Source organism: Corvus kubaryi, unplaced genomic scaffold, assembly GCF_017639235.1.
Source record: "Corvus kubaryi isolate FWS band 111438036 unplaced genomic scaffold, C.kubaryi_AGA036_p1.0 137, whole genome shotgun sequence".
NCBI lineage: Eukaryota > Metazoa > Chordata > Aves > Passeriformes > Corvidae > Corvus > Corvus kubaryi.
The window spans coordinates 19,238,133-19,263,302 of record NW_024580671.1 but is presented as its reverse complement, the minus strand read 5'-3'; the positions used below and the strand labels follow the sequence as shown (position 1 = coordinate 19,263,302).

The following is a 25,170-nucleotide window of genomic DNA, read 5'->3' as shown; positions in this document are numbered from 1 at the left end:
TATGAGGGAAACTTTTCTGACACATCTGCGTGATATTCAGCTCTGAAGATAATTCACTGCACAACCATAATCAACAAAAAAAGGCAATTCCTCCAAAGAAAGCACAGCATGGTACATTTTATGCTTACCAAACTATCAACATCTATGCTTGAGTTTACTGCCCACTGCAAGGTTCCCATGATGTTCATAGCTAAAGTAAGAATAATTCCAGCTGTACCTGGTCCATCACCTGTGGAGAGAAAAACACATTCAATTACTATGCAAATAAAAAGCCATTAGAAATCAGAAAATTAGCATGTATATCTTAAAATGCATATTCATACTCTCTCCTCTTTTATTTCATGGAGAAAACATGGATTTGTTAATCATAAAAAGGACTAAGAGATAAATCACAGTTAAACACCTGGCTTTGGCACTGAATTCACTAGAAACCCTAATCTGCTTTGGCAGAAGAAAAAATTAAATCTTGGTACTTAAGCTGTAAACAGAATCACATCTCTGCAATCTTGATTTGACTTTCCTTTTTCCAACACATATGAATCTGTGAAATTACTCTTATGTAATTAAAACACCACACACAGCTAACAACTTTAAAATTCAAAATGGCTTACATTTTCATTTCTTGGACAAAAAGAGGACGTTCTCCTTAGTGTTGCACAAAGATGCAGATGTATATTCTTTAGCTTTAATTGTACGCTCTAACAAGCATGGGATTTTCCAGGGATTTTCCTTTATGACTTCATACAATACAACATAAGCATTTAATCTACCACACTGTCGATTTTCAACCTCACTACATGTTAAATGGAATTGAGAATTTAAGCCAAATGGCTTTCTATGATTTCTCCATCCTTTATATAGTTTTCTTCAACAAACCTCCTCCTGTTTTGCTTATAGACATCTTTTTATCTAAGTAATTATAAAAGTAAGCAATAAAAGCAAAGTATTCCTCATGAAAGGTGATAAATTAAGAAAAGGAATTTAGTGCTGCTCCAAGGGCCTGTTATTTATAACAGTAAAGGTTACAATGGTGACAAGATGACAAATTGTAATATTTTTTAAAGTGTTTCTAACTCCTTTTCTCAGGTAATACATCCAGGAAGACTAACACAAGAAAGGGTTTTCCTAAAAACCCCAAACTAAGGACACAAAGTGCGAAATGAGAAGGACAGCAGGGAACATTGTTTCCTATGAATGGTAGGGGAACTAGAAGTCTCCTTAGTAACAGAAGTACTGCAAGTGCCTATTTTCATACAGAAGTATTTGTGTGGCTGATTTTTTTTTTTTTTAAATGTAATGAAAGCTAGAGCTCCTTATACATAAATAGAGGATAGCATTTCATAAACTGTACAATATTTGATAAATTGCAAGCTCTTATACAACTCCTTTTCAACACTGAAGTAGAGCTGAAAGAAATTTGAATATCGTTAGATTTAAAAACCTCCTCCATAAAATCATCAAACTCTTGTTCATCAGTGACCATAGTACTGAAACTGCAAACAGATCCTGCACACAAAGTCCAGCATAAAACTTGGAGACATAGAATGATGCCCAAACATAACAAATGCATAGTGAATAAAAAACTGTATTTGAAGTAATCTCTATCTGAGTTTTTCCACAGAAATGAACTATTAACATTCTGGGGACATCATACTCCTATTTTTTGCTTGTTTGAGGCTGGCTACACCTCATGGGCACCACTTCAAATACAAGTAAGATATTGCATGATTCTCATTCATATACTGTGTTTACTAGGAGTGGTGAGTCATTTTTCAGGGGATTTTGAATAGAATTTGCAAAACTTCACATAGAAAAATACATCAGTGGGTTGTGAATTAAAGAATGGATGACAATTTCTTCTGGTGTGGGCTTTAAAAGATTATTAAAACTTTTCATGTCTTAGCCATTTTCAAGTGAGAGGAACATTAACTTCTATTTATTAAAAACCTTTGAGCTATACAGGTGTGATCAACATCCAAGCTTCTCAGAACAGTAATGTGGTTTCAAACACGAGATAATTTTACAGCAATTACAATCAAGAAAATGAAAGTTTTGTCCCTTCTGTTATTATTTTCAGATTAATCCTTTTAATGAGTCCTCTACAATATCAGACTGCAGGTAATAATGGTGCTATTTCTATTTTAATTAAATTGTGTTTACTACTATGACATACTTAAATCAATGCATGCTAAATTTTGCAACCATTTATTTCTCTCAGAATTTCCCAAAGCTGAGCTGTTAAAAAGAAGCAGCAGACTTCCATTTCAGTTTTCGGGTAAAGTTACCATACCTGTAGTTATGATAGAGATAAATGCCACGGCAACAAAAAAGACAACAAAGATAATTTCTATCCTCATCTGGAACCAGCGCAGTGTTGACAGGTAGAGGAACCAGTTTGCCGTGTGTAGGTTCAGAGCTTTGTGAAATAAGGTCTCAAAATACGGCTGCCGCCCAAAAGCTCTCAGTGTCCACAGCCCTTTTAAGCTTGTAACAAGATGGGTGAAAATTGGACTCCGAGCTGCAAAGTGTTTAAATTAGGACAACATAAACATGCATAAGCAAATACCTCTGATATAATGCAAACACCCACCCCATGCTCTACTGTAACATCAGTGTGTAATTTACATACGTTGTCAAAGTACATGACTGGAGTAATCCTAACGAAGGATATACAACAAAAGTCTTTCCAAGAATGGGTTGAAATTACATTCAGTTTATTGACAGGAAGGATGACAATAATTCTTCATAGTTAGCACATAACTAATTGTCTCATATCTACTTGGGGAAGCTCTTGGCCTTCTGTAAGATGCCACAGAAAAGAAAGGCTGCTCCTCCCCAGACAAAATTAATTCCTGCAATTTTGATAACTCCATCATATGAAGCTTTTTTAGTACAGGCAGAGTACTTTAATGCTCCAGATTCAACTGCACTGACATGGTAATTTTAAGCAGATCTTGCATTACATAAAAAGTGGTGAGCCAATGCTGGATCCCTGCGAACATCAAAGAAATTTAAATTTAGATCTGAGGTGCTCTAGAATTACACTTAAGGGAAGAGAATCACCACTGTTTAAGACTTAGGACTGATTTGCTGAGGATCTGCAAAGCCAGGCAACAGTGCATGGTCTGCAAATTCATACTTCTAAATGAGGTTTTCAATTTTATTTGGAACATTTTAGTCTCTTCATGGGGGAAGAGGAAGGAAATTTATCAAATAACTTATTCAGAAATAAGAGATCTTTGTGATCAAGATATATCCATTGAAAATTTTTCTAACGAAGAAACAAATTCAAAGGGTACATACCAAGTCTGACCACAATTTTGCAAGTTACATTTACTCTCAAGAAAACTGTATGTCAGGACTCTATTTGTTTTCAGCTGCAGTGGTGATAAAGACCATCTTTAAAAAGGCCTTTTTTATTCCTCTTTGGCAGCAGAGCACTCAGTATTGGCTGGATCAGTAACAGCCCTGGCTTTAAGGAGATACGAGTTCTGCTCCCAAAGACAATGTCATCTTGCAGAAGAGGCAAAAAAGAGGAGAAAGGGTGAATCACTTCTCAACTGATTTGTTGTGGATTTAAAAGTCTACCAATTTTGCTGCTCCTACCTTCAGATTCCAGTTGTTTCAGCTGCTGAGAAGTGTGGAGGAAGTATGCCCTTAACAGAATAAAGGCTGCTATCACAGGCACTGATGCCAGGAAGATGTAGGGCTCTAATATTGAGACTACTGTTATAGCGCCAATCACAATCAGTATTAACTGTAGAATGAAAGAAAAATACTATTGATATAGTAAACTTGTAATTTTATAGACTAGAGATTGGTGGTGAATCTCCTTTCTATGGCAGCTATGTACTGTTTCAACAAACATAAAGCGCTAACCTAAGAAGATTTGCAGCTGAGAACAAACCTCCATGAAAAGATTATGAATAACTTCAACCAGATCCATAATCTGTTGCAATAAGCTGCCATATATTTCTAAAAGATGGAAGAAGTGTTTTCTGTAGTACAATCGGTATTGCAGGCTTCTAAAATATGAAGCCACACAAAAACAATAGCAGCTAGGCACTCACTCTCCACTTAACAATTTTAAGAATGACACTTGCAATATCTGCAGCCACCTGTCTTGTCTGGACTAGGTGTGCAAGACTGTCAGGAGCTGAGTGACATTCTCCTGCAGGTTCTGGGCAAAGCAGTCTTGCTGAGGATCAGAAAAAGTGGGAAGTTGTACTGCTTTGCTTGCTCAAGGGACTGTAACCCATATATGAAACTAGCACTACTGCTTGTCCTGATCAGAAGACAGGAAATAAATTGTAAGAGAACCTGTAGTATGACAAATTAGCAGTTTCAGGAGAAATAAAAAGGTGTTTAAAGATGTCAGAAGACTCAAAAGAAACAAAATTGTTTCAGAGTTAATCTATTTTAACCTACCAGAGACTACTACCATTTTAAGACCTCATCCTCAGTAGCTCCAGACAGATTTAGCTAATCTGGTCTTGATCTTTACTCTAGAAGAGACTTAAGCACCTAGACTGTTTTTGTCTCATATCTAAATCTAACAAAAACCAAGTGTATCAGTGTACATAGAATAGCAAAGTTCTGATTTGTATCAGGGTGTTACTTTTAACACTAAACAACTACTTCAAGCTACAAACTTACCAGCATAAACCAACTGTAAATGGACAATTTTTTGGACAAAATTATGAACGTTGCATTGAAACATCACTGCAAATGACCAGTCAGCAAAGAAACAGATGGAAAGCAAAACTAATTTCACATTAGAAAAAAGCACGCAGGGGGTGCTTATGCTACTACATCCACATAAACTCAAGGAAGGATTTAAGTTCCCAGTATTCAAAGTTAGAGGTCTTTCATGAACAGGTAAGCACATTCTAAGTTTTCTACCATCTTTTTTTCATCAGAAACCTGAGCAATGCAATAGCAGCATCACATTTTATGAAAAAAATTACATTACAGCTGAACTAGCTAAAAGAGGAATGGCTTTGAACTGAAAGAGAGCAGGTTTAGATTAGATACTAGGAAGAAATTCTTTACAGTGAGGGTAGTGAGGCATTGGAACAGGTTGCCCGGAGAAGTTGCGGATGAGCCATTTCTGGAAGTGTTCAAGGCCAGGTTGAAAAGGGCTCTGAGGAACTTGATCTAGCGGAAAGTGTCCTTTCCTGTGCAGGGGGATTGAAACTAGATGATCTTTAATGTCCCTTCCAGCCCAAACAATTTTATGATTCTACGATTTCTTTCACTGTTTTCCTCATTTCTCTTAAAGGAATGGTGATACGTGTGGGTTATGCTTGTGCAGGCTGTTTAGCACTGGTCTGTAGCAATGCAAAAATGGATTTGTGTTTACTCATTACTTCAAACTTCAGAAATTAGTAACACTTGTATCTCTCTCTAATTGTTAAGAAGCAAATGAGCTATTCAACTGATATTGAGCCAAGTTATACAGCTCTCACATTACTTGAGATTACAGTCACTCAGTGACTGTTATAATTCCCGTTTCTGTCATTTACTCAAATTTTGTGAAGGTCACCATGATGCCATGTTGTTCTAACTGCTGGTCCCACAGTTATTTCACTAAAGTTGAATATGAAACTCCATGTTATCTCATAAACTCCAGAGTCTAAAGTCAGATGACGAGACTTCCTCAAAACAGGCAGAAACAAAAATCTAAACCACAAGCCAGCTGTATTGGCATATAGTTGAGGAATGGCAGCAGCGGGCTCATGAAGCCCAGTTCAGAGCCACAGTGCTGTGCTGCAGTGCCCCAGATGCTGAACTTTCAGCCCTGGGAGAGAGGCCAGACGGGGAGACATATTCCGCTGTTTCCCAGTTTGGAAAATGTGGGTGGTAGTAGACAGAGCAACTCAGCAAGCATTCAGGGTGGCAATGACTGCAACAGCCAATTTGATTAACGAACAGGAGTTGATTATTTAGGGAAAACCAGTCATGATCACAGGCATAAATGTTCAGTGAGTTCACTAAGAATTTTTGAGTGTGACCATATTAAACCTTAGGGGCAAGCAGTATGTGCCAGCAGCATCTCACATGAAGGATCTCCAAGAAACGAGGACTGGTTGATAGAACTGGGTTTAGCCTTAAGAGAGGGCTTTGTATAACTATCTACTGGTATTTATTATCTTTTTATAAAATATACATGTTTCTGTATATGCAGTTTTTTATGATTTACATAATTAAAAATATATTCTGTTTATATAGACACTACTAGGTATTTCTTGTGGACCATATGTGCTTGAGACAAATTCTTTTCAATGGCACACACTGGGAAGATAAGAGGCAATGGGCACAAGCTGAAATGCACAAAATTCCATTTAAACATAAGAAAAAGCACTTTTATCATGGGAATGGTCAAACACTGGAACACGTTACTCAGAGAACTTGGAAATAAGCAAAATCCAGGTTGGCCTTGGGCAACCTACTTCAGCTGAACCTGCTTTGAACAGATGGGTTGGAGAGGTTCCATATCCTAGGTCCCCACGTCCCTTCCGCGTTCTGTGACCCTTCAACAACCAGCAGAAGGAAGAAGTCCTATCTATAATTTTACTGTATCTTCCAGAGGAATCTGACTTTGTTCATTAGCAGAGTCCATGGAAGTCTGAATCTATGGAGGACCAGAAAGAATTTATTGTGAAGGAATGACTGTTAAAATTATTCAAGCCAGTGGGTAGGTTCAATGATCTTCAGAAGAAGAACCCGGAAAGACAGGGCAGCTTATCACGCATGTCTAGAAGCCTCTGCAGCTGAGACTGAGGAGAGAAACGTGAACCTATGGGACAATAGGGCATAGCTAAACCTCTGAAAGGCATCAGAACAGAAAAGCCAAATATTGGGATTTTCCTTATTCTTGAAAACATGAAAAACTAGTCAATTTCTTGTAGAAAGTTTGAAATGTAGAGACAGACAAACTAACATACTTGTGGAACAACATCCCCATGCTAGATCCAAAATATCAGAAACAAAATCATCATATCAGAAGAGACGGTAATAACTACTGTTGATGCTGAAGATTATACTGCTGATTCAGAGTCCCAATGTCCATGTTTACTCATTCAGCAGGTCCTCATGACACCAGCAGGACATGAAGTAAAGCTGTAATGTACCTGAATCTCTTCATGTCAAGCTGCACTGGCCTCTCTGAAGTCATGAGTTGAAGTTATCAATTACTCACAAAGATATAGGGAAAGGAATTCTGTTTTTATCAGATCATCATGTTGGTAGGGACCATAAAGGAGGCAAACTCACAGATGGAGATAGGCAATCTATACAGCAGAGTGTTTGGGTTGGGTCTGTACATCACCTTAATAATGTAGAGAGGAACAGGAGCGCCAGGGAAGATTTGCTCCTATTTTTAAAATGTTCTGGGAACAAGTTCTACCTAAGAAAAGGCTGGCATTTCCAGAGAAGACAACAGAAAAGTCAATAATATATTCAGCAGAAGAGAAGTAAACTAAGGGTTATGCTAGCAAACTGGGAACAGAAGAGCTTAAGGAGGGGAAGTTACGAAAGTGACTCAATGTAATCAAAGAATAGCATTCAAAAAATAGTAAGCTTGACCCACGAGGAACTAAGGAATGCCCTGTATGATTTACAGTTGAATGTGGGCAGCAGCAAGGATACTTGTCTGGTAGGGGTCTGCAGGGCAAAAATACTTCCGAGCCTGAGTCATAAGAGTGGTTTGCATAAACAGTGGAGGTATGTACACACAGAGGCAAGTACTCAAAAACGAAGCAATAAAGTTGACCTACAGGATAAGCAGCTATGTAAATAGATACATAGAACGAAAAAATTCATATGATTTCTTTTGCAAGATGTACAGCTGAAACATTACATGGCTACAAGACAGCAAAAGTTACAACTTTTATTCTACAAACCTGAATGAAGTCAAATACTGTAAGTGGAAGTAAGTCATCCAGCACTGCCGTATCTTTTGAGAACCTGTTAAGCATACCACCTATGGATTAAGGAAAAAAAAAGTCAAACATTTTCATACCCCCCAAATCCCACATTTATTACTTTAACAAAAGGGACAACTGTTTCTGAATACAAAATATTAAGTTTTTTTAAGTACAAGCAATTCCATTACAGTTAAGTGGAGCTACGGTTTCTTTCCCCAGGGAGGAATTTGGCTACACAACTTCTGTTTCAGCTCTTGGTAAAAAAAAAGCCAGGAAAATGTAATTAAAAAAAGAAACAACTAAAAAGGGCAGAAACAGAGGCACAAAGGATAAGGTCTGTACCCCTTATTCAGCAGGCCCTGCTGATACACAGGTAATTTGCACATCAGCATTTGCACAAGTTTGTAACCAGTTTCTTCATGTCTGAGTAGAATTACTGTATTAAACATCATGTAACAACAAAGTTAAGAGTATAAGGGAAAACAAAGGAGAAGCCCATTGTTGTACCATCATTTAGCAGTGTCTCCTGTAATCTAGTACTTACCAGTAAGAAGCGTACGAGATAGGAGTTTCATGTACAGTGGGAGATGGAACTTGTTGCACCAGTTATATAATGAGCTTTATATCAACTCCCAAATTTGAATATGCATACCATTATTCACAATAACTGATGTTTTATGCCATTTTGGTAGGACTGTTCATTAAAAAAGCTCTGTTCATCATCCACATCTGATTCCTTGTCACTCACGACGTAACTGACTACATCTTTTCTATTGCAGTTTTTGACAAAGTCTATTCTTTAGAAGTTATTCTACTTTTATTGCCTAGAACAGTTAACGGTTTATTTCCCCCAAATTTCTTTTTTACAGAGAGATATTTCAGAATCAGAATTGACAACTGAAATATGTCACATTTAAGTGCAATCAAGTTTCATTAAAAGATTCACAAATTACCTTACGTGGCAAACTTCTAACATTCTGCTTGACTGAAAATGTAAATGGAAGGCAACAGTGCCCTTTAACATAGTGAAAACCATTTCATTGAAATCAAATGCACAGATAAGTCAATCACCTCCCATCTCAGTTACCTGCTTTCCAAGAGTTGAATGTTGACATAGGTGCATGAAGAACTGCATGCACCATCTTTTGATGAAGAGTTTTAGACACTGTTATAAGTGTATGCACAAGGGGCAAACCTCTGAAGATTCCCATGGCAAGCAGGGTATCTGCCACTCCCACATAGATGTAAATGATGTAGTAGCTGCTAGTGTCAGTGACAATCACAGGAGGGTTGCCAGAGGTGCTGTTTTCTGACTGTGTTGAATTTGCCTTCAAAGCTGACCTGTGTGATGGAAATGAAAAATAAATGCATTACTGGAAATTGTGTGCTTTTTCTCTTTTGTTTACTAAACAAAACCAAGCAGTACTCCAGTGTCCATTTGGTTTAAAACTATGATAATGGTTAGCATAGATATTTCCAGTAATTTTTAAAATACTGTCATGTATGTATGAAATATAAATTATTATTTGCTCTGGTAGTCTCTTGCAAATCTACTGCCTGTTTAATCACTAACAAATCAAACATAATCCAGGAAATTATATCCACTTCTTTTAAGCAGAAAAATTAGTTTAAGTCTTGAAGAAACTGAATTATTATGGAAGTAAAATGCTTTAGGTATACTGTAAAAATCAAAGCCCTTAGTGACTTAATGTAGATGGAAATCAACATAAATCACTCCACCTCCATCACCTAAGTCACCATATGCTCCTATACTCAAACACACAGACCCATTGCTGCAGGACAAAAACAGGGATTAAAAGCATTAACACAGGAAAAGCCACTGGCTTTTTCACTACTCAGTATGTTTTAACCTTCAGCTGCCGACCCTGTAACTTCTGGGAATTCTTCATAGATGAGCAGAGGAAATTTTACAAATGGAGTCTTACAGAAACTGCTCCCTTAAAATGTTCCTAAGCAAAAGTCTTACCCAGCACCTCTGAATCACAGTATATTGAAGATAATTGGGTCCATACATCCCTAGAGTGAGCTGACCCAGGAAAATCTTGCATACACTCTTGTGTACTCAATAACAAGGCATAAACCATTCGACTGTTATTGCATAAAGAAATACCAGATACCATCTGCACAAGGTATTTAGATTTTCCATCTATGAACCATTTTGTTGACTATAAGATAGTGACTATGCACATAGAATTCTGGCAGAATTTATTCATTATTTACAGAAAAAAAATTAATAAAAAGGAGACCCCAGTTTCTCAATAAATTATCAGCACTACTTACTTTTGAAGAAACCATACCCCACCAAGAGAAGCAGCTACCTGTGACCAAAGAAAACACAGTCAGATTTTGTCCTATCACTTTATGTAATTTTTCTCACTTATCTTTTTTCATTGACTTTATACCTGTTTTTAGAGGGAGCATAATAAATGGGTGGAAGTCAAACTTACTTGAAGCAAAAACCTTGTAATATCTGCTTCTCTCTCCACGGAAACAATGCTGTGCATCCCACCAGGAAAGCTACATTTAGACTTGTATGACAATCAGACTCTCAAGTGTCTAAATATTCTTGTATTGTTTTTTATCATACTATTAACAAAGGTTTGTTAATAGTATGATAAAATGATATGCCTTCCTAATGATAACTGTATGCCTTAACAGATTTTAAGTTTTAAAGATTAATATTCTTAATGACCCTAGAAGACTAAAGTATCTTCAAAGGCAGCTATTCAAATATGAATGTCAAACCTTTAATATTATTGTTTTTGCATTGTTGTTCTTGCTAGCTGATACCTACATTTGGTATATTCATTTGATTGATATTGCTTGGCTGCTTAGTTTTACATAATTTTCCACATAATTCCACATAATAATTTACATAATTTTACACATAATCTATTGCAATAGTTTATAAATGTAGAATTAAACCCTTTTTTTAAGAACCATTGTAAGATGGTTCAGCATTCAACAAGAGTTTAGTCTGTAATATGTTCTTGTCTGTCCATCAAAATACTGGAGACCTTCGTCTAATCTATCACATTTTTAGTTGGCTCTATTTCTATGATCATTTTTTCTAAGGGTTGAAACAGTTTTTACAATTTCTTCCCATACATTTTTATGTCACTGGTACAGAAATGTATTGTGGTAATACCCCAACAGAAAACTTGTCTTCTCTTTGGGACCCACTAACTTTTGCAGGTCTTACAGTAAATAACTCAAGATTGACCATGATGGTCCCGAATTCAAGTATTTGTAAAATCAGGCTTCTTTCACGATACTGTTTTTACATCTCCCAACAGAATTCTGTTCTCATCTTGACTCCTCATAACAGAGGAGTTTTTTCAGCTGTGAAGATGATGGTAGGTAATATTGTCACAGAATAGTTTTACAAAGCCTTTCTCTGTGTTTCCTTCCAAAACTGCTCTTCTTGCTGTTCAGTCCCTGGGTATTACATCTAGGAGACACAGTTTTGAGCTGCTAAAGAGAGCTACACAACATACACCTTGCAAACCTAGGAAATATGTACAGTTGATGTCCTATTTATGGTGATCAGCATGGATTCACCTTGGAACGTGCAATACAAAGCAATCCATTCAAAATCTAAAACAGCATCTCTGAAATTTCTACAGTAGTCCCACCTGTTGGGGAAGATGAAACAGGAAAGCCTTATAAATATGATTGCCTGACAAAAGATTTTGGGAATATGAAAACTACAGGCGACATCGAAATGAAAGCCACCTTTGAATTACCAAGTCTTAGTTACTGAACAACTGGAAAACAATGGTATGGCCGACTGAAGGTAATCCCCTCTTGATTGAACAATACCCTCTGCTTGCAGGCAGGTCCAAGGGTCAGAGCAGACCCTACTAGCTCAGCAGAAGGGGTCCAAAGAGTAGTTTTTAGAAGTTAAGATGTAACACTCTATGGTAATATAAGAACTCTTATAGGCTGTATGTAAATGCTATAGGATTTGTATCTTGTATTAGATTGGTTAGTGACAATTAGAATATTCAGTACAGAAGATGATTTATTGTATTGTAACCAGAACTTCAGACACTCTTCGCAGACTCTCACTCTCTCTCTTACTCTTACACACTCTTACTCTCTCTTCACACACACTACTTCTTCACTCTCATTCCTCTCGCTCTCTCTCTCTCTTACCCGCTTACTCTCTTGCTCTCTTGGGCCTGCTCAGAGCTGCCAGCTGCAGCTCTAAGCAGTGACCCTATACCCACGCCCTTTGCAATAAACCGCATGTTCCAAGATCTGACTATAGAGATCTCTCGTCACTGTCCCCGTCGCCGTCCGAACCACCCCAAAGCTCCTACACCACCCAGACCTGAAGGCTGTAAAAACAGCACTTTCAATTTCTTGAATGTTCATCACTAGCCTCACTTCATTGTCTCAGGTTGGAAGGGTACAAACTGTTAGCACAGGACAACATAAACATTTGGCATGGTACTTCAGCTCACACACAGAGGTTTGCTCAAGACTGGACTAAGGCTGGGTATCTACCAGCCCATTCATTTACCAATAGGCTTTTACTTCAACAATAGTCACACTGGAAAATTTAAAGCATATGGAAACATTCTTTGTCATAAGATTTTTTTTCAATTAGAAGAGGAGGCTTTTGAACCGTTTAAAAAAGCTTTAGTCTAAAATAAAAGCAGAAATGTGTAATCAACATAAGAAATATATGCTGAATATACAGGAATAAATCTGATATACCTTAAAGTTAACATTTTCTTTGCCTCTAAAACTCACATTCAGCTTTGCTGTTGTTTACATAGCCATTTTCCACTATCATGAAAAAAAAACTTACATGATAAGAAGAGCTACACATCTAAATACTGTCTTGTTTCTGGAGTTGGTTTAAAAGTCTAGGATGTTAAACTAGATCTAAGCTCCAGGATTTATTCCTGGTCCAAGAGAACTAACTTAAATCACCTGCAACATAACATTAGAGTAAATGCAGAATACCATCAGCCACATCTTTCTCCAGAGAAGGAAGGTTGAATTTCACTGCAAAATTGCTAAAAGCCCTTTGCTGACAATCAGCCAGAAACTAGTCCTATATTCCTAATGGATTCTTCTCTTCATTCAGTTCATGTTGAAAAATACCAAGAGAAATTGGCACCATATTTTATAAGTTGACATATGAATACAGTCTAGTTGATTTCCCACTATGAAACATGTTCCTTCCCTTTGAAAAATACTTGATTTGGGATATTCACTATAGAAGAGGACACTATGAGATTCTATATGCTAAATATCTTTCCTAAATTGAGACACAAGACAAAAAGCAGGCAATTTCTGTTATATGAAAAACAGTCAAATGTCCATGAACAGCCAGATATTCTTCAGTACTTTTTCCAGTGTTTTACACCATCCTTGGAAAAAGTCTTCTCTGCAGGCTGCAGGAACACCCCTTCCATCTTTAACTGCCATCACAGGCATTCAGCACTCTGCCTTACTCACTACTCTTCTTTCACTAAGAGCAAAGCTAGTAACTCATTTTCAAAGCAATTTTCCAGAAATTATGTATGTGCTCATCAAAAAAATTATGGCAATTATTGTTGTGAAGTCCCCAAGACACTGCAAAGATAATTTTTAATGAAAAATGGAAGATTATTCACCTGCAAACAAGAGACTTGCGTAGGGCAACAATTCCCATTTATGGTACCACATAGCAGAAAATAACCTGGATAATTTGAGAAGTTGGGTCTTCTGCTGCTGTGCACTAACCACTAACTTCGGTGAAGAAATGCTCATCTAAGCAGTAGAAAACTCACTGCAATTTAATTTAACAGCAGTTGTCAATAAGTCATACATACATGAGTTTAAGTCTTGATGCTTTATCCATTCTTCACAAAGAACAGTTTGAACAAACATCATTTTTTGCAACATGACACCAAGCACAGATTTTCTTACCTCAACTAAGAAGACAGCCACACACAAAATCAGAACAAAAATCAAGTTTTTGTGGATAGTAATGTATCTGAAATAGGTATTCCATGTAGCAACAGTACCCATGCTTTCAGCATCATCACTGAAGCACTCCTGTCAAAAAATCAGTAAGATAATAGTAAGCATGATAATAGTATCTCTGTATAAAAATTTCTGACATATGAATGCTATCATTCTTTCTGCTAACTCACTGCATATAATTGAGCTGAAGCATTAAATTGGCTGATAATGGCTGGAGAGGAAGGTACTGACTGGTTGAGCCATCTTTGCTATAAAATACAACCGAGAGATTATTTGAAATTTTCAGACAACGAGAGAAGCTGAGATTTGTCCAGCACTACCAGAATAAAAAAACTATTAATCAATAGCTATTTTCTTTCAATGGGAATTACAATTGTGATTTTAGAGTAAATTTGTAAACATGCTGAGATTTTTTTTTGCTGCTGAACTCGAAAGAAAAAATGGGCGGTGCTTCAGCAAATTATGAATTTAAATTTTTTCTTGCAAATCTGTTTCTACCTAGGAAACTCCTCCAGAAAATTTTCCTATCCTCAGAAAATCAGCTATCACTTTTTAAAATGAAATTAGTCCATCACAACCAATTGAAAGTATTAGAAAAAAAGAAATTTTGGTGCAGTTTTTGGTATAAAACCCAACCTTCTGGTTTTTTCTGCACATCCATAAAACCAGAGTAAAATCAAGCTTACCCCTCCATTTATTATCTGCATCAGGACACAAGAACTAAGGAATCTGAAAAATTTATCAAATTTGATCAAAGTCCAGTTTTAAAAACTGTGCTAGTATTTCAAATGTATTTTATTTTTTCCATGAGCCTTAATGTTTCACAGGTGAATTTTACATAAATGTTTTACAACTATGGTTTTCCAAGTTATGGTTTCAAATTTCATTTTATTCTAAGTAATCTGAAAGGTAAAGTGCAGGAGATGTATATTCTGTATTGAAACTCCCTACAGATAGCACTCAAAGCTGAGCAAAAAATAAGGCAAAATAAATTTTTGAGGAATTCAATGATTTCAGGATGATACTTGAGCTTAAAATTTTTCAGAGATATTCAAAAAACATATTCCATAAAGAAATACTGCATTAGGAAGGAAATAGTCAAGTCCTTTTCAAGAAGGAAAAACAGATGAGGAGTATATTGAACTAAACCAACACCATAACCAAACCCAAGATGAATGTAAATCAACACACACCTTCAAATCCTCTTCATTGATTTCATCAGTTATGTCCAAGACACTGTCTCGAGACACACGCCTGGTGTAGATATCCATCTCAGAAGACAGGTTTGTCTGAGGCACCATAGACATTTTCCGAAATGTCGTACTTCCCTTTTTGGAAAAGTTTGGTCCATAGTTCACGGAGGTGCTCGTCATCAGGCTCAACACCGACTGCCTCCTCCGCCCTTGCAGCACAGGGTCAGGGCTGAGCATGCCAGTCCGCAGCAGAGCCATGTCCCCCGGTTCTAAGTCAGGTATCAGCGAGAGCCTCCTCTCTGGTGGGTCATTGTGGCCATCGTCTATCCCATTGACCTGCATCCCATTCTTCTGCACTACTGAGAACTTCCTGTTTGCATTAAGGGGGTTAATAATTATGGAGCTCTTCCTTTTGTCATTAAAATCTGATTTTTGTTTAAAAGATTGCTTCTTTATTTCATTTCGTGATCCCATGCCTTCTCCTTCAATGGAAAATCGTCGGAGAGTCTCAGTAAGGATTGAATTTCTTCTCTCTGCACTGAACTGATCAAAAGAATCAAACCCCATCAGCTCTGAGCTGAAGTCTGGCCGTTGACCCTGAAGTTCAGAAAATGTTCCATAGAAATAGCAACCCCCTTCATGTAAAATTAATATTTTGTCAGCAATCTTTAAATGTTCCAGTTTTGAAGTAACCAAGATCCTAGTTTTATTCGCCATCAACTTGCACACACAGCTGTAAAAGATGGAAGCGTGAACATTTAGACTTTTTTGTTCTCATGATTAAATGATACTATTATCCCTTCCCATTTACTTTTACCTGCCCAGCTCCTAGTATGAGTGGACTTGGGTGCTCCCTCAAACTGCAAAAGAGGTGGTAAAGCTGAGATGTGTAAAGCATGAGCAGTTTATTGCAGGAACCAAAAAAGGGGTAAAATTTAATCATTTTCAGGTCAATCCAAAAAGCAGTTCATCATGAAGTATTTCTTTTCATCGTAGGGTTACTGAGGTCTGTGTCTACCAAACTCAAGAGTATTACTTCAATTTCAAAACTTCAGAATTACAGTGGCTGAAAAGCTCATGGATGGCAGTCTGTGTCCTTACTGTTTTCATCAAAAGGATAAGCCAAAAGTCTCTGACTTCAGCCAATCTGCTGCCAATCTTCAGCAGGCTGTTCCAGGTGATTCAATGATCAGTGATTAGAAAAATAGGACAAAATACAGCTTTTTGTAAATTTATACTTACAAAGCAGGTAGTTGTTTTAAAGTGAAAGCCTTTCTGGTACAAAGGCATGTCAGATATAAAGCCACGCACACTGGGAGTAAGAGATTACAGCAGGCTCAATATGTTGAGATGGAAGAGGGAGCACTAATGCTCACACTCGACACAGGCTTGTTCCCCACACAGTGCATTGTCCAACCACTAACACAAAATACAATACAAAAAATACTATGAGAAACCCTAAAAATAAACATCCTCAACAGGTATAATTTTGATCACTTCAGTATTTTTGTACTGTTATTAAAAACCCTTCATTTTACTTTGTTCTGCTTGGTGAGATTCTTAAATACAATCTATCAAAACATACAATACCTTTCAAATATCTCTTTTTCTGTAAAAATGTCTAAGTGTCCAAAAGGAGAATCCAGGAGATACAAATCAGCATCTTTGTACACTGCTCTGAACAGAAAAAAATGGAAATGAAATTAACTTTCACATCTCTTATAAATTTAAATAAATACATTTTAAGAAGAATGCTTCAAATCTTTTAATTTATAGACATTCTACAGCATCAATATGGAGATGGAGATTAACATGAAATGTGCTTACAAGACATCTTTCAATAAAGCCTTTTCTTTCTGCAGACCATATTACAAACTAACTCCATTTTTCATTAATTTTTGTGCAATGAAACAAAGCTGTCTTTTACACAGGTTACCCTAAAGATCTGTTTATGGCCTGAATCTGACAGTTCCCATTACAGTACAATGACCATTTCAATGGGAATTTAGTATCTACTGTAACATCTAGTGTTGCCTGAGGGAATATTGCATATATGTAAATAAACATGTGAAAAGACTTAGGTCTCAGAACTTAGTTTTAAACGTACTTTTAAAAAAAATGGTGAGCAAAAACAAGTGCATTAGTGAGGCATGGTCTTGCAAACATTATTTGCAAAGGGACTACAATATTTCCAGTTGAAGACATCAAAAAGGACCTTAAGCTGTATGTACCTGGACATGGCTCACTGAGACCTAAAGCTATGGTTAAGAGGTTTTTTTTAAACAATAATTTGAATAGAAGTTTAAAAAGACCCCTTGCCTTCCTCTGTGAGAATGAAAATCATTATGTGATATTAATTAGAGTATAATTAGTAAAGAAATCTGGACAGCTGCATTTCTGTATTTTTTAAAGGATGTTAAATAGTGTGAAAATATTTAACCACCAAGAGAGAAAGCCCTCAATAATTACGTATTATGTTAATAAAACAAGTAACTTTATTGAAAAATCCTCTAACATGATGGATTTCACTGAGCATACATTATGATGTAGTGGCTGCACAACAACAAATTTCACACTGTTCTGGGCACTTTTATCAGCAAGAAGTTTGCAGGGCTTCATTGATATAATTTGTGTGTTAGACTCAGTAGCTACAAAGCTGCGGGCTTTAGGGTACCAGGCCAGCAGGCTGACTCAAGTCCAGGACATGCACTGGTTTTTTCCCTTGGTCCTTTCTTTCCCTTGCTTGTAGCTGCAGGCACTGACAGTGCTCTGTAAGGAAGATGGACTCACGCAATCTCTCCCCTGCTTCACCTGACAGCTAGTTGATGTCACTGCCATCATGGATTCTCATTTCACTTGACTTTGCACAGACTACACCAGATAAATTTATGCAGCCAGTTCAAGAAAATAATGTCCAGTGTATCACCAGCTTATCACCTAGGTACAACCCAGGGCTGTAATCCTAAATTTACACCTCTGACTTTTCAGAGCTTCATCTGCAACCCAGACCTCAATACCTGCACACCTTGTAGCACGCTGAGCTTGGACTGGAGCCTGAACAAAATATAAGACAGTCACTGTCTTTATGACATGCAATTGTTTTAAAAATTACTATTCTACAGCTGACAATAAATACATAAGTTCTGAGACCCTCCAGGAAATGAGCTGTGACCATGTGAAAAGTGCCAGACGTGATTATCCATAGCATCGAGGAAACAGTCCATGTTGCATTTAAATGAAAATCTAAGTGGGTTTTGTTGTTCTGGGGTTACATGCTTTGAAAGCTTTGCCTGCTCTTCCCCTCCTCTCTCCTCTTACTGCATAAACCAGAACAATCCATATGCCTCTTCAGTCTCACAAACACACACTGAAAGATTCTCTATTTTAATGATCCCATCTTTTAGCATCACACAGATGTGCACATCTTTCACAGGATGCCAGTACGGATCACTATAATGTGATTTTACTTCTACCCAGTGTTTCTGGGCATGGGAACCAACACAATTTGCACTTGGCACAGAAACAAATGGGGCCATTTGACACATCAGAGCTGTCATTACTGGATTTCTGACAATAGGTAAGTGATTCTGCTGAAACACATAGCTAATTTATAAGACAAACACCTATGTTATTGTTCTGTAGACCTTCAGAATTACTTACTAACATTGGAAGGTCAAACAGACAAGGCAGTTATTCATAGGTACTGACTAGTCACAGCTTTCCACTTTTTCTTCTTCTCATGAAAGAAGCCCAAAAGTGGTAGCAAAATTTTTTGGAATATGCCTTTTTTTTTTTTTTTCCATTTACCTGCAGACAGGGTATATATATTGATATATACGCCACTTTGAAGAAATGTCATAGCATGGAAAGGTCTTGGAATATTTATTTTTATCTTTCTATGGGTTTCTTCAGTACATGAAAAGTTACACTTAAAGGTCTGAATTTCCAAAGGCATCTTGCATCAGGGAGGGAAACATTCATCTTATGTTAAGCCATAGCATTTTTCTGACATCAAACTTCTAAAATTCAGGAAATTAATATGCAGGTGTATCATAAACAGAATTGCATAGCAAAACTCAGATTTCTGATAGCAAAATCAAGTTCCTGATACATCTGGAGGATAATTATTTAGCAGGACACAGTCCATATGTATTTAAATGCTTAGTCATAATACATTCCATATATGTGGAACAGTACACTACTTGAAAATACTCACCTTGCCAGTGAGATTCGTGCTCGTTGGCCTCCACTCAGAATGATTCCACCTTCACCCAGCAGTGTATAGTCTTTGTCTGGGAACTTGGAAATATCCTGTTAACAATTTTTTTTAAGAATCAGAATTTTCCATATCCATGAAACTCAAGCAACAGACTGGATGGAAGCATAGTGTGCAGTCATGTACAGACAGGTTGGATAGCAGTTGTAAGAAAAAAAAAAGTCCCACAGAGGTTTATTTATTTCATTTGTTTATGTAATCAGAAATGGTGATAAGAGAAACATATCACTCTATTGCAGAAAGCAATCATGAGATGCAAGATCTTAAGACAAATATTTGTCCAAATACTAATCTCCATAAAAGCAAGGAATGAACCTTCATACAATGTCAATCCAAGATAGTAACTGCTCAAGTGCTCTGTCAAGTAATGATAAATGCACCTGCTGCTGAAGTTAAGGAGAGCAAGAAGCAAACTCTGTTTCTGAGCTCTTCAAAACCCAGAGAAATATATATTTCAGGCAGGTTCATTAAAAAAGGCTTGACTAAATTCCTAGCCAGGAATGCTCGAGGTTTGCAAAAGGTTTGGGAACCAAGTTCCACTGCTTGGGCCGTAAGTTACTTAGAACTCATAACTATGTTAAAAACAAATCTTTAGCCAGGGGTAAAAGCAGAAAATACCATTTCACTCTCATATGAGACACAGAAAGGAGAAAAGGAGACTCTTGTGTCCTACTGGCAGGGGTAGACAAAAATTTTCTTGAGAGGAGTACTTTTAGCTCTGAAATTCATAATGCATGCAAACCACAGAAATTCATGGAAGTGGAGACAAGCAGACAGGAGAACGGCTCGTGTGCCTGAAGGCTGTCTAGTCTTTCTACTTCTAGAGTTGCTCTAACAAAAAATATTAATTCTGCCTTCAAGCCTTACCGGACCTACATCCATAAGGCAATGCAGTGACACCACTATCACTATGGTGGAGGTAGTTTCAAGGGACTTTTCCCAGAAACACAGGCTGGATGAGCTTCCTGTGCCTCATGGCACCTAGGCCTCCAGGGGATACAACTTCAGGGCAGTTTGTCATGCAGTGAGTGGGAATCCCTGACTATGCCAGGAGGTCCCAGGGCCTGTGATCACTGCTCAGCAGCACCATACTGCCTGTGCACATCTTCCCATTCCCAAGGCAGGGATCCCCCACAGCCAAGGAAGCTGACTGAGGCATCCAGTACCAGACAAAACCATCTCCAGTGTTCTCATGCACCACACATATTCTCTTTTCAGCGCAGCTTTTGGGGGGAAAAAGTGGCATGCATTATCCATCAAAATCTGAGCTTCTGAGAGCAATCTTTAGGCCGTGCTTTGGAAGGGGTATCCTGTTTTGGGGTCTCATCCCCCCAGGCAGCCATGAGGCAGACAGGAACTCAGCTGTCTGCATGCCCTCTGCAGCACCCACAGAAATCCTATGGCTTCTGGACTGGAAGATACCTGAAGCACTGTCAGGGCAATACTACCTGGGATTCTAAGTTGAGCTGCCCTCTGTAAGTTTGTATTTCATACAAAGCCAGATACAATCCAATTTTGATGACTCCTGCTGTGATTTTGATGGTTGATCACTCTCTGTTGGGCAACCTATTGGCATTCCAGGCCTCTGAGGTTTTGCAAAATAAATAAATAAATAAATAAATAAAAGTCCTTCCAAAAAATGTTTCCTTCTTCCTCCCCTGCAAATTGCCCTGACCTCAGGAACAGAGTGAACAATGCTGTTCAGACCTGGAACAGTGACAGATGAAGGGTCCAGCCACTTAAGAGCTAGAAATTCACTGCCTGGTCTGTCAGGAAATGGGAGATTCTCAAAAACTCTTTAATTTGATAATAGCATTTACTTCCTGACTTAGAGGATTTTGACCTTAAAATCAAGATGCTCCCATGTATGGAAAATCTATTGCAGGTGATTTTTAAATTATTCTTACGTTAACTAGTTATTTCCCTCTTGTAAAAGGAGTCACACAAGCAAATCCCTGTCACTAACATAACAGCTCAAGTATGTGCTGAAAGAGGAATGTGCCAGCAATAGTTTTTAAGAAAAATTTTCTGAATGTGACAAAAACACCTTCCTATAGGTCATGAAGTATTTAGAGATAACAAGTGAAATTCTGGCATAAAATGTTTTCCAGCATTTATTTGAGACAACCTGGTCAGATCACTTGTGGTCACATTATGTGTGCAGGAGTCATGTTATTCATCTGTAACTTTGACATTAACATAGGGATTTCCACAGTTAAATATCCAGATCTCTAAGCTGATTTCAGCTCTTTCCCATTTCTACCAGTACTGCAGCCTGTAATGGTGCTGGTGCCCTTGCTGTTTCCTGGTTTTACTCCTTCCGAAAAAATCCAGGGGAAGAACTGGGCCCAGCATGTCTTCTCCTGCAAACAGGGTAAAATCCTAGCTCTACTGAAATTCATTCCAGGGTTCCCATTGCTTTAAATGGTAGTGGGATTTCATCAGATATATTTCTTTGCAGGTGTGTCAACATGGAATTTTAATCAGACTTTTAATGAGTTCCCCTTCTGCTCTCCTCTACCCTTCACCTCAAGATAATATATGGCATGGAACAGACAAAGAACTTTTCAGGCTGTAATTATAACAATTAAAAACTGTTTAGTAATTTCTTCCAAAGGCGTAAACAAAGTAATGAAGTCCAATAGACACACAATGCTATTTGTTGGAACATGCATGACCTATTGTAAAAAAGTACGTAGGGCCAGTCCAAATACATCCTTGCTGTCATTTTATGCAGGAAGTGAAATCAAGCCAGGGACAAACCTAATGTAATGATGCTGAACGGCACAAGACTCAGCATATTAATGAAGTAGCCACTGGATTTTCGTTAACATATCTGTTTCTAAATGCTTAAATTGAGAAACCTGTTGGTAACTATTCATACATGAAAACCCCTACAGATCCCACAGACATTAATTACTTTTGCGGATGCTTCTAATATCAGAAGCTAAAAAAATCTCAAATTGCACACTCAAGGAGAAGGTACCCTTTTTAATAGCTATTTGCATTTTTTGCAGTGTAAATGCCATATTATCTACCTCAGCAGCAAAGGGATGGCCCTCATAATACCTTCAGGCTTGATGAAGAAGAATACAGCCAGAACAGCTTCAGGATGAACAGGAAATATGGGCTTATTATTAAAAAAGGAAACTCCAGAATGGACTTCACACTCCAAGTCTTTTTCTGTAGAGATTAATTGCTATCAGAATAATTTGATAAATCATTAGCAACAATGAAGATAATAAAGCATGACAGAGAACAGTCTCTAAGAACCAAGAGTTGCTTAGTATATCCAAAGTTACTCAAACTGCCCAAGAGGTTCTAATTATAGTACCTGAGTATTTTATTTATGTGACTTCTTTTTCTTCCTTAAATTTGTCCTTAATTATGTGGGGTTTGATCATCTCTCTTCTGCTTTCCCTCATAAAAGACAAAACAGTCATGAAACTGATGGAACAGAGCAGCAGTCTTGACTCTGCATTTCATCTTCACTCTATTTCAGTTCTCTGTTTCACTTCTGTTTTTATTACAGTCACCTCTACAGTCATCTCTATCCCCTCCCTTTTCTTCATTGCCATTAACATTGTTCACTGCTACCAAAGTAGTCCCTTTTTCATCATCATCATCATCTTTTCTCTGTGTATTAGAGAAACTGCCTCTGAATACACTTTGCCATTCCTTTTCTGTAGACTGACTATTTGCACTAAATTTGAAGAAAAATACTGAAATCTTTATTGCATAAAAAGCTGAATACAAGTTAAGCAGAAGAAGCACCAGGGGTTTCAAGCAGGAGTTGCAATACCATTCCACTCTATGTCATAATTTTTCTCTTTAGTTATAACGGGAAAATTAACTGCTACCTACTTTCTCACTAACATGATTATTTGTGTACTTCCAAGCAATCATATTCAATTCTAATATACCATTGAGGTAGAAATGTAACTGAAACAGACCTCTGGATTTGAATTCAGTGATTACTAAAAATCTTTAGGTAACAAACAAGAAATGTCATTCTGCAGAAAGTATAGCTTTCCTTTGTCCTGATTTTCAGAAAATAAATAATGTTGGAAATAAGACGGATAAGAACTAAACTGAAAAACTTGAATTTTTAAAGTTTTGAAATCAAGGCTTGTGTTCCAGACTCATACCTACCACAGAACACTTCTATGATTTTTTAAAAGATGAATTTTCAATAATTTCTCGTATCTTGGCTTTTAGGTAACCAGCCTGAATATACTTGAATCCTCGTTTTCCTGGGAATGAAGCCAGAAAACCAGATTTCTTTAAAGTATTTCAAATCAGGTTTCTTTAAAATTTTATTTTATTTAGGTCACTCTCTTCTCTCTCCCTGTGATTCCATAAGCCAAGGCTTCTGTTAGACTTTAGCTGAACCTTTTTGAAGGATTCATGATCCAAAAGCATAAGCTTTGTTTTTGCAACAGTTTGTGACCTTGAACAGAGTGTCAGGCTCACCCAAAACTCACATGAATGCTGGCAAAACTTGCTTTCTCTGTGGTGAAATATTTCCGTGGAACAGATTTTTGAAACATGAAGTAGTCAGTGCACTGCATGTGGGTAGGTTAAACGCAGGGTAAGAGAATTAAATATGATTCCAGAAAAGACACAGAAGATAGGACAACATCCAAGGTAATCAGTCCAGAGCCCGGTACCTAAGACAGGGAAAGGGGTGGAGAGAGCTGTCTTGACTGAAACAGGTTTTTAATTAAACTATATCAACAGAGAACATTGCCAGGGGGGTCTGTTATACATATTTATGTGATCACTGATAAACCTCTTGAAGTCGTGCATTTGGGAGTTTGTTCTAATTGAAATGTTCCCCTGCTATAACTTCCACCCAGCAAACTCACTGTGTCTGCAGCTTCACAGCTGACCTGCCAATGATTTTGAGCCACAGACAAGAATTTCAAGTAGCAGAGTCTGCATATGCCAGTGGATCACACCAGTGTAGAGTGGAAAAAGCATAAAGGTAGCCAGCTTTTTACCCCCATGTCTGAGATGCAATGGTGGGAGGTTCGGTAGTGGGAGGTTTGACATGGTGCTGATAACACCAAGTTTGTGGGTTGAGTCCCCGTATGGGCTTAAGAGTCGGACTCGATGATCCTTGTGGGTCCCTTCCAACTCAGAATATTCTGTGAATCTGTGACATATTATGTGTACTTTCTGTCTGAAAGTGGCATTTATACTCTTTTAGCTGTTTATATTAAGATGTGATAAACTTCACCTCGACAGTGGCTCTCCCCATCTGTGAAGACAAGTCAAGTCACTTGCTCTCACATAATTATACTGTGGAAGTGTATCTGATTAAATAACCAAGCTAACATTTAATACCCTCTTGTAGAGAATTACATACCACAAAGCACTCTGTTCTGGACTTGAACCCTTGATTGTTCCTCTCTTCCACACACTTTTTAACCTGCAAATTTCCCTTGTGAAAACAAGGCTCAAAATCAGGGCACAAAGTATTTTACTCACTGACATAATAACCTCTCTACACCTACTGATGTAGTCATGTGACAAAAAACCCAAACCAAAACAAAACCGAAACCCAAACCAACCAACCAACCCAAAATCAACACAGATAAAAGGCGTTGGAGCAGTACAGTGGGATGCAAGGACGTGTTTCCGTTTTGGGGTATCCTTGACACTGCAGTGAACTTCTCACCCAGGGACAGACATCATCTTTTGCAAGGAGACTTTGAACACACAGGAACACAAACCTGGGATTGGCCTATTGACTGTCTCTTTC

The 25,170-nt window shown here is 37.6% G+C and overlaps 1 protein-coding gene across 1 annotated transcript in view; it reads right to left on the bottom strand.

Moving 5' to 3' along the window:
- The window catches only part of CFTR (CF transmembrane conductance regulator), a 91,265-nt gene that overhangs the window by 26,504 nt on the left and 39,591 nt on the right, over positions 1-25,170 (bottom strand). The window contains exons 12-21 of the mRNA XM_042018090.1: positions 19,344-19,438; positions 16,718-16,804; positions 15,128-15,860; positions 13,878-14,006; positions 10,230-10,267; positions 9,016-9,269; positions 7,905-7,984; positions 3,607-3,757; positions 2,291-2,518; positions 129-229 (exon numbers count right to left, since the gene is read on the bottom strand). Coding sequence (XP_041874024.1) covers positions 129-229; positions 2,291-2,518; positions 3,607-3,757; positions 7,905-7,984; positions 9,016-9,269; positions 10,230-10,267; positions 13,878-14,006; positions 15,128-15,860; positions 16,718-16,804; positions 19,344-19,438 — 1,896 coding nt within the window. The remainder of the gene's footprint in view (positions 1-128; positions 230-2,290; positions 2,519-3,606; positions 3,758-7,904; positions 7,985-9,015; positions 9,270-10,229; positions 10,268-13,877; positions 14,007-15,127; positions 15,861-16,717; positions 16,805-19,343; positions 19,439-25,170) is intronic.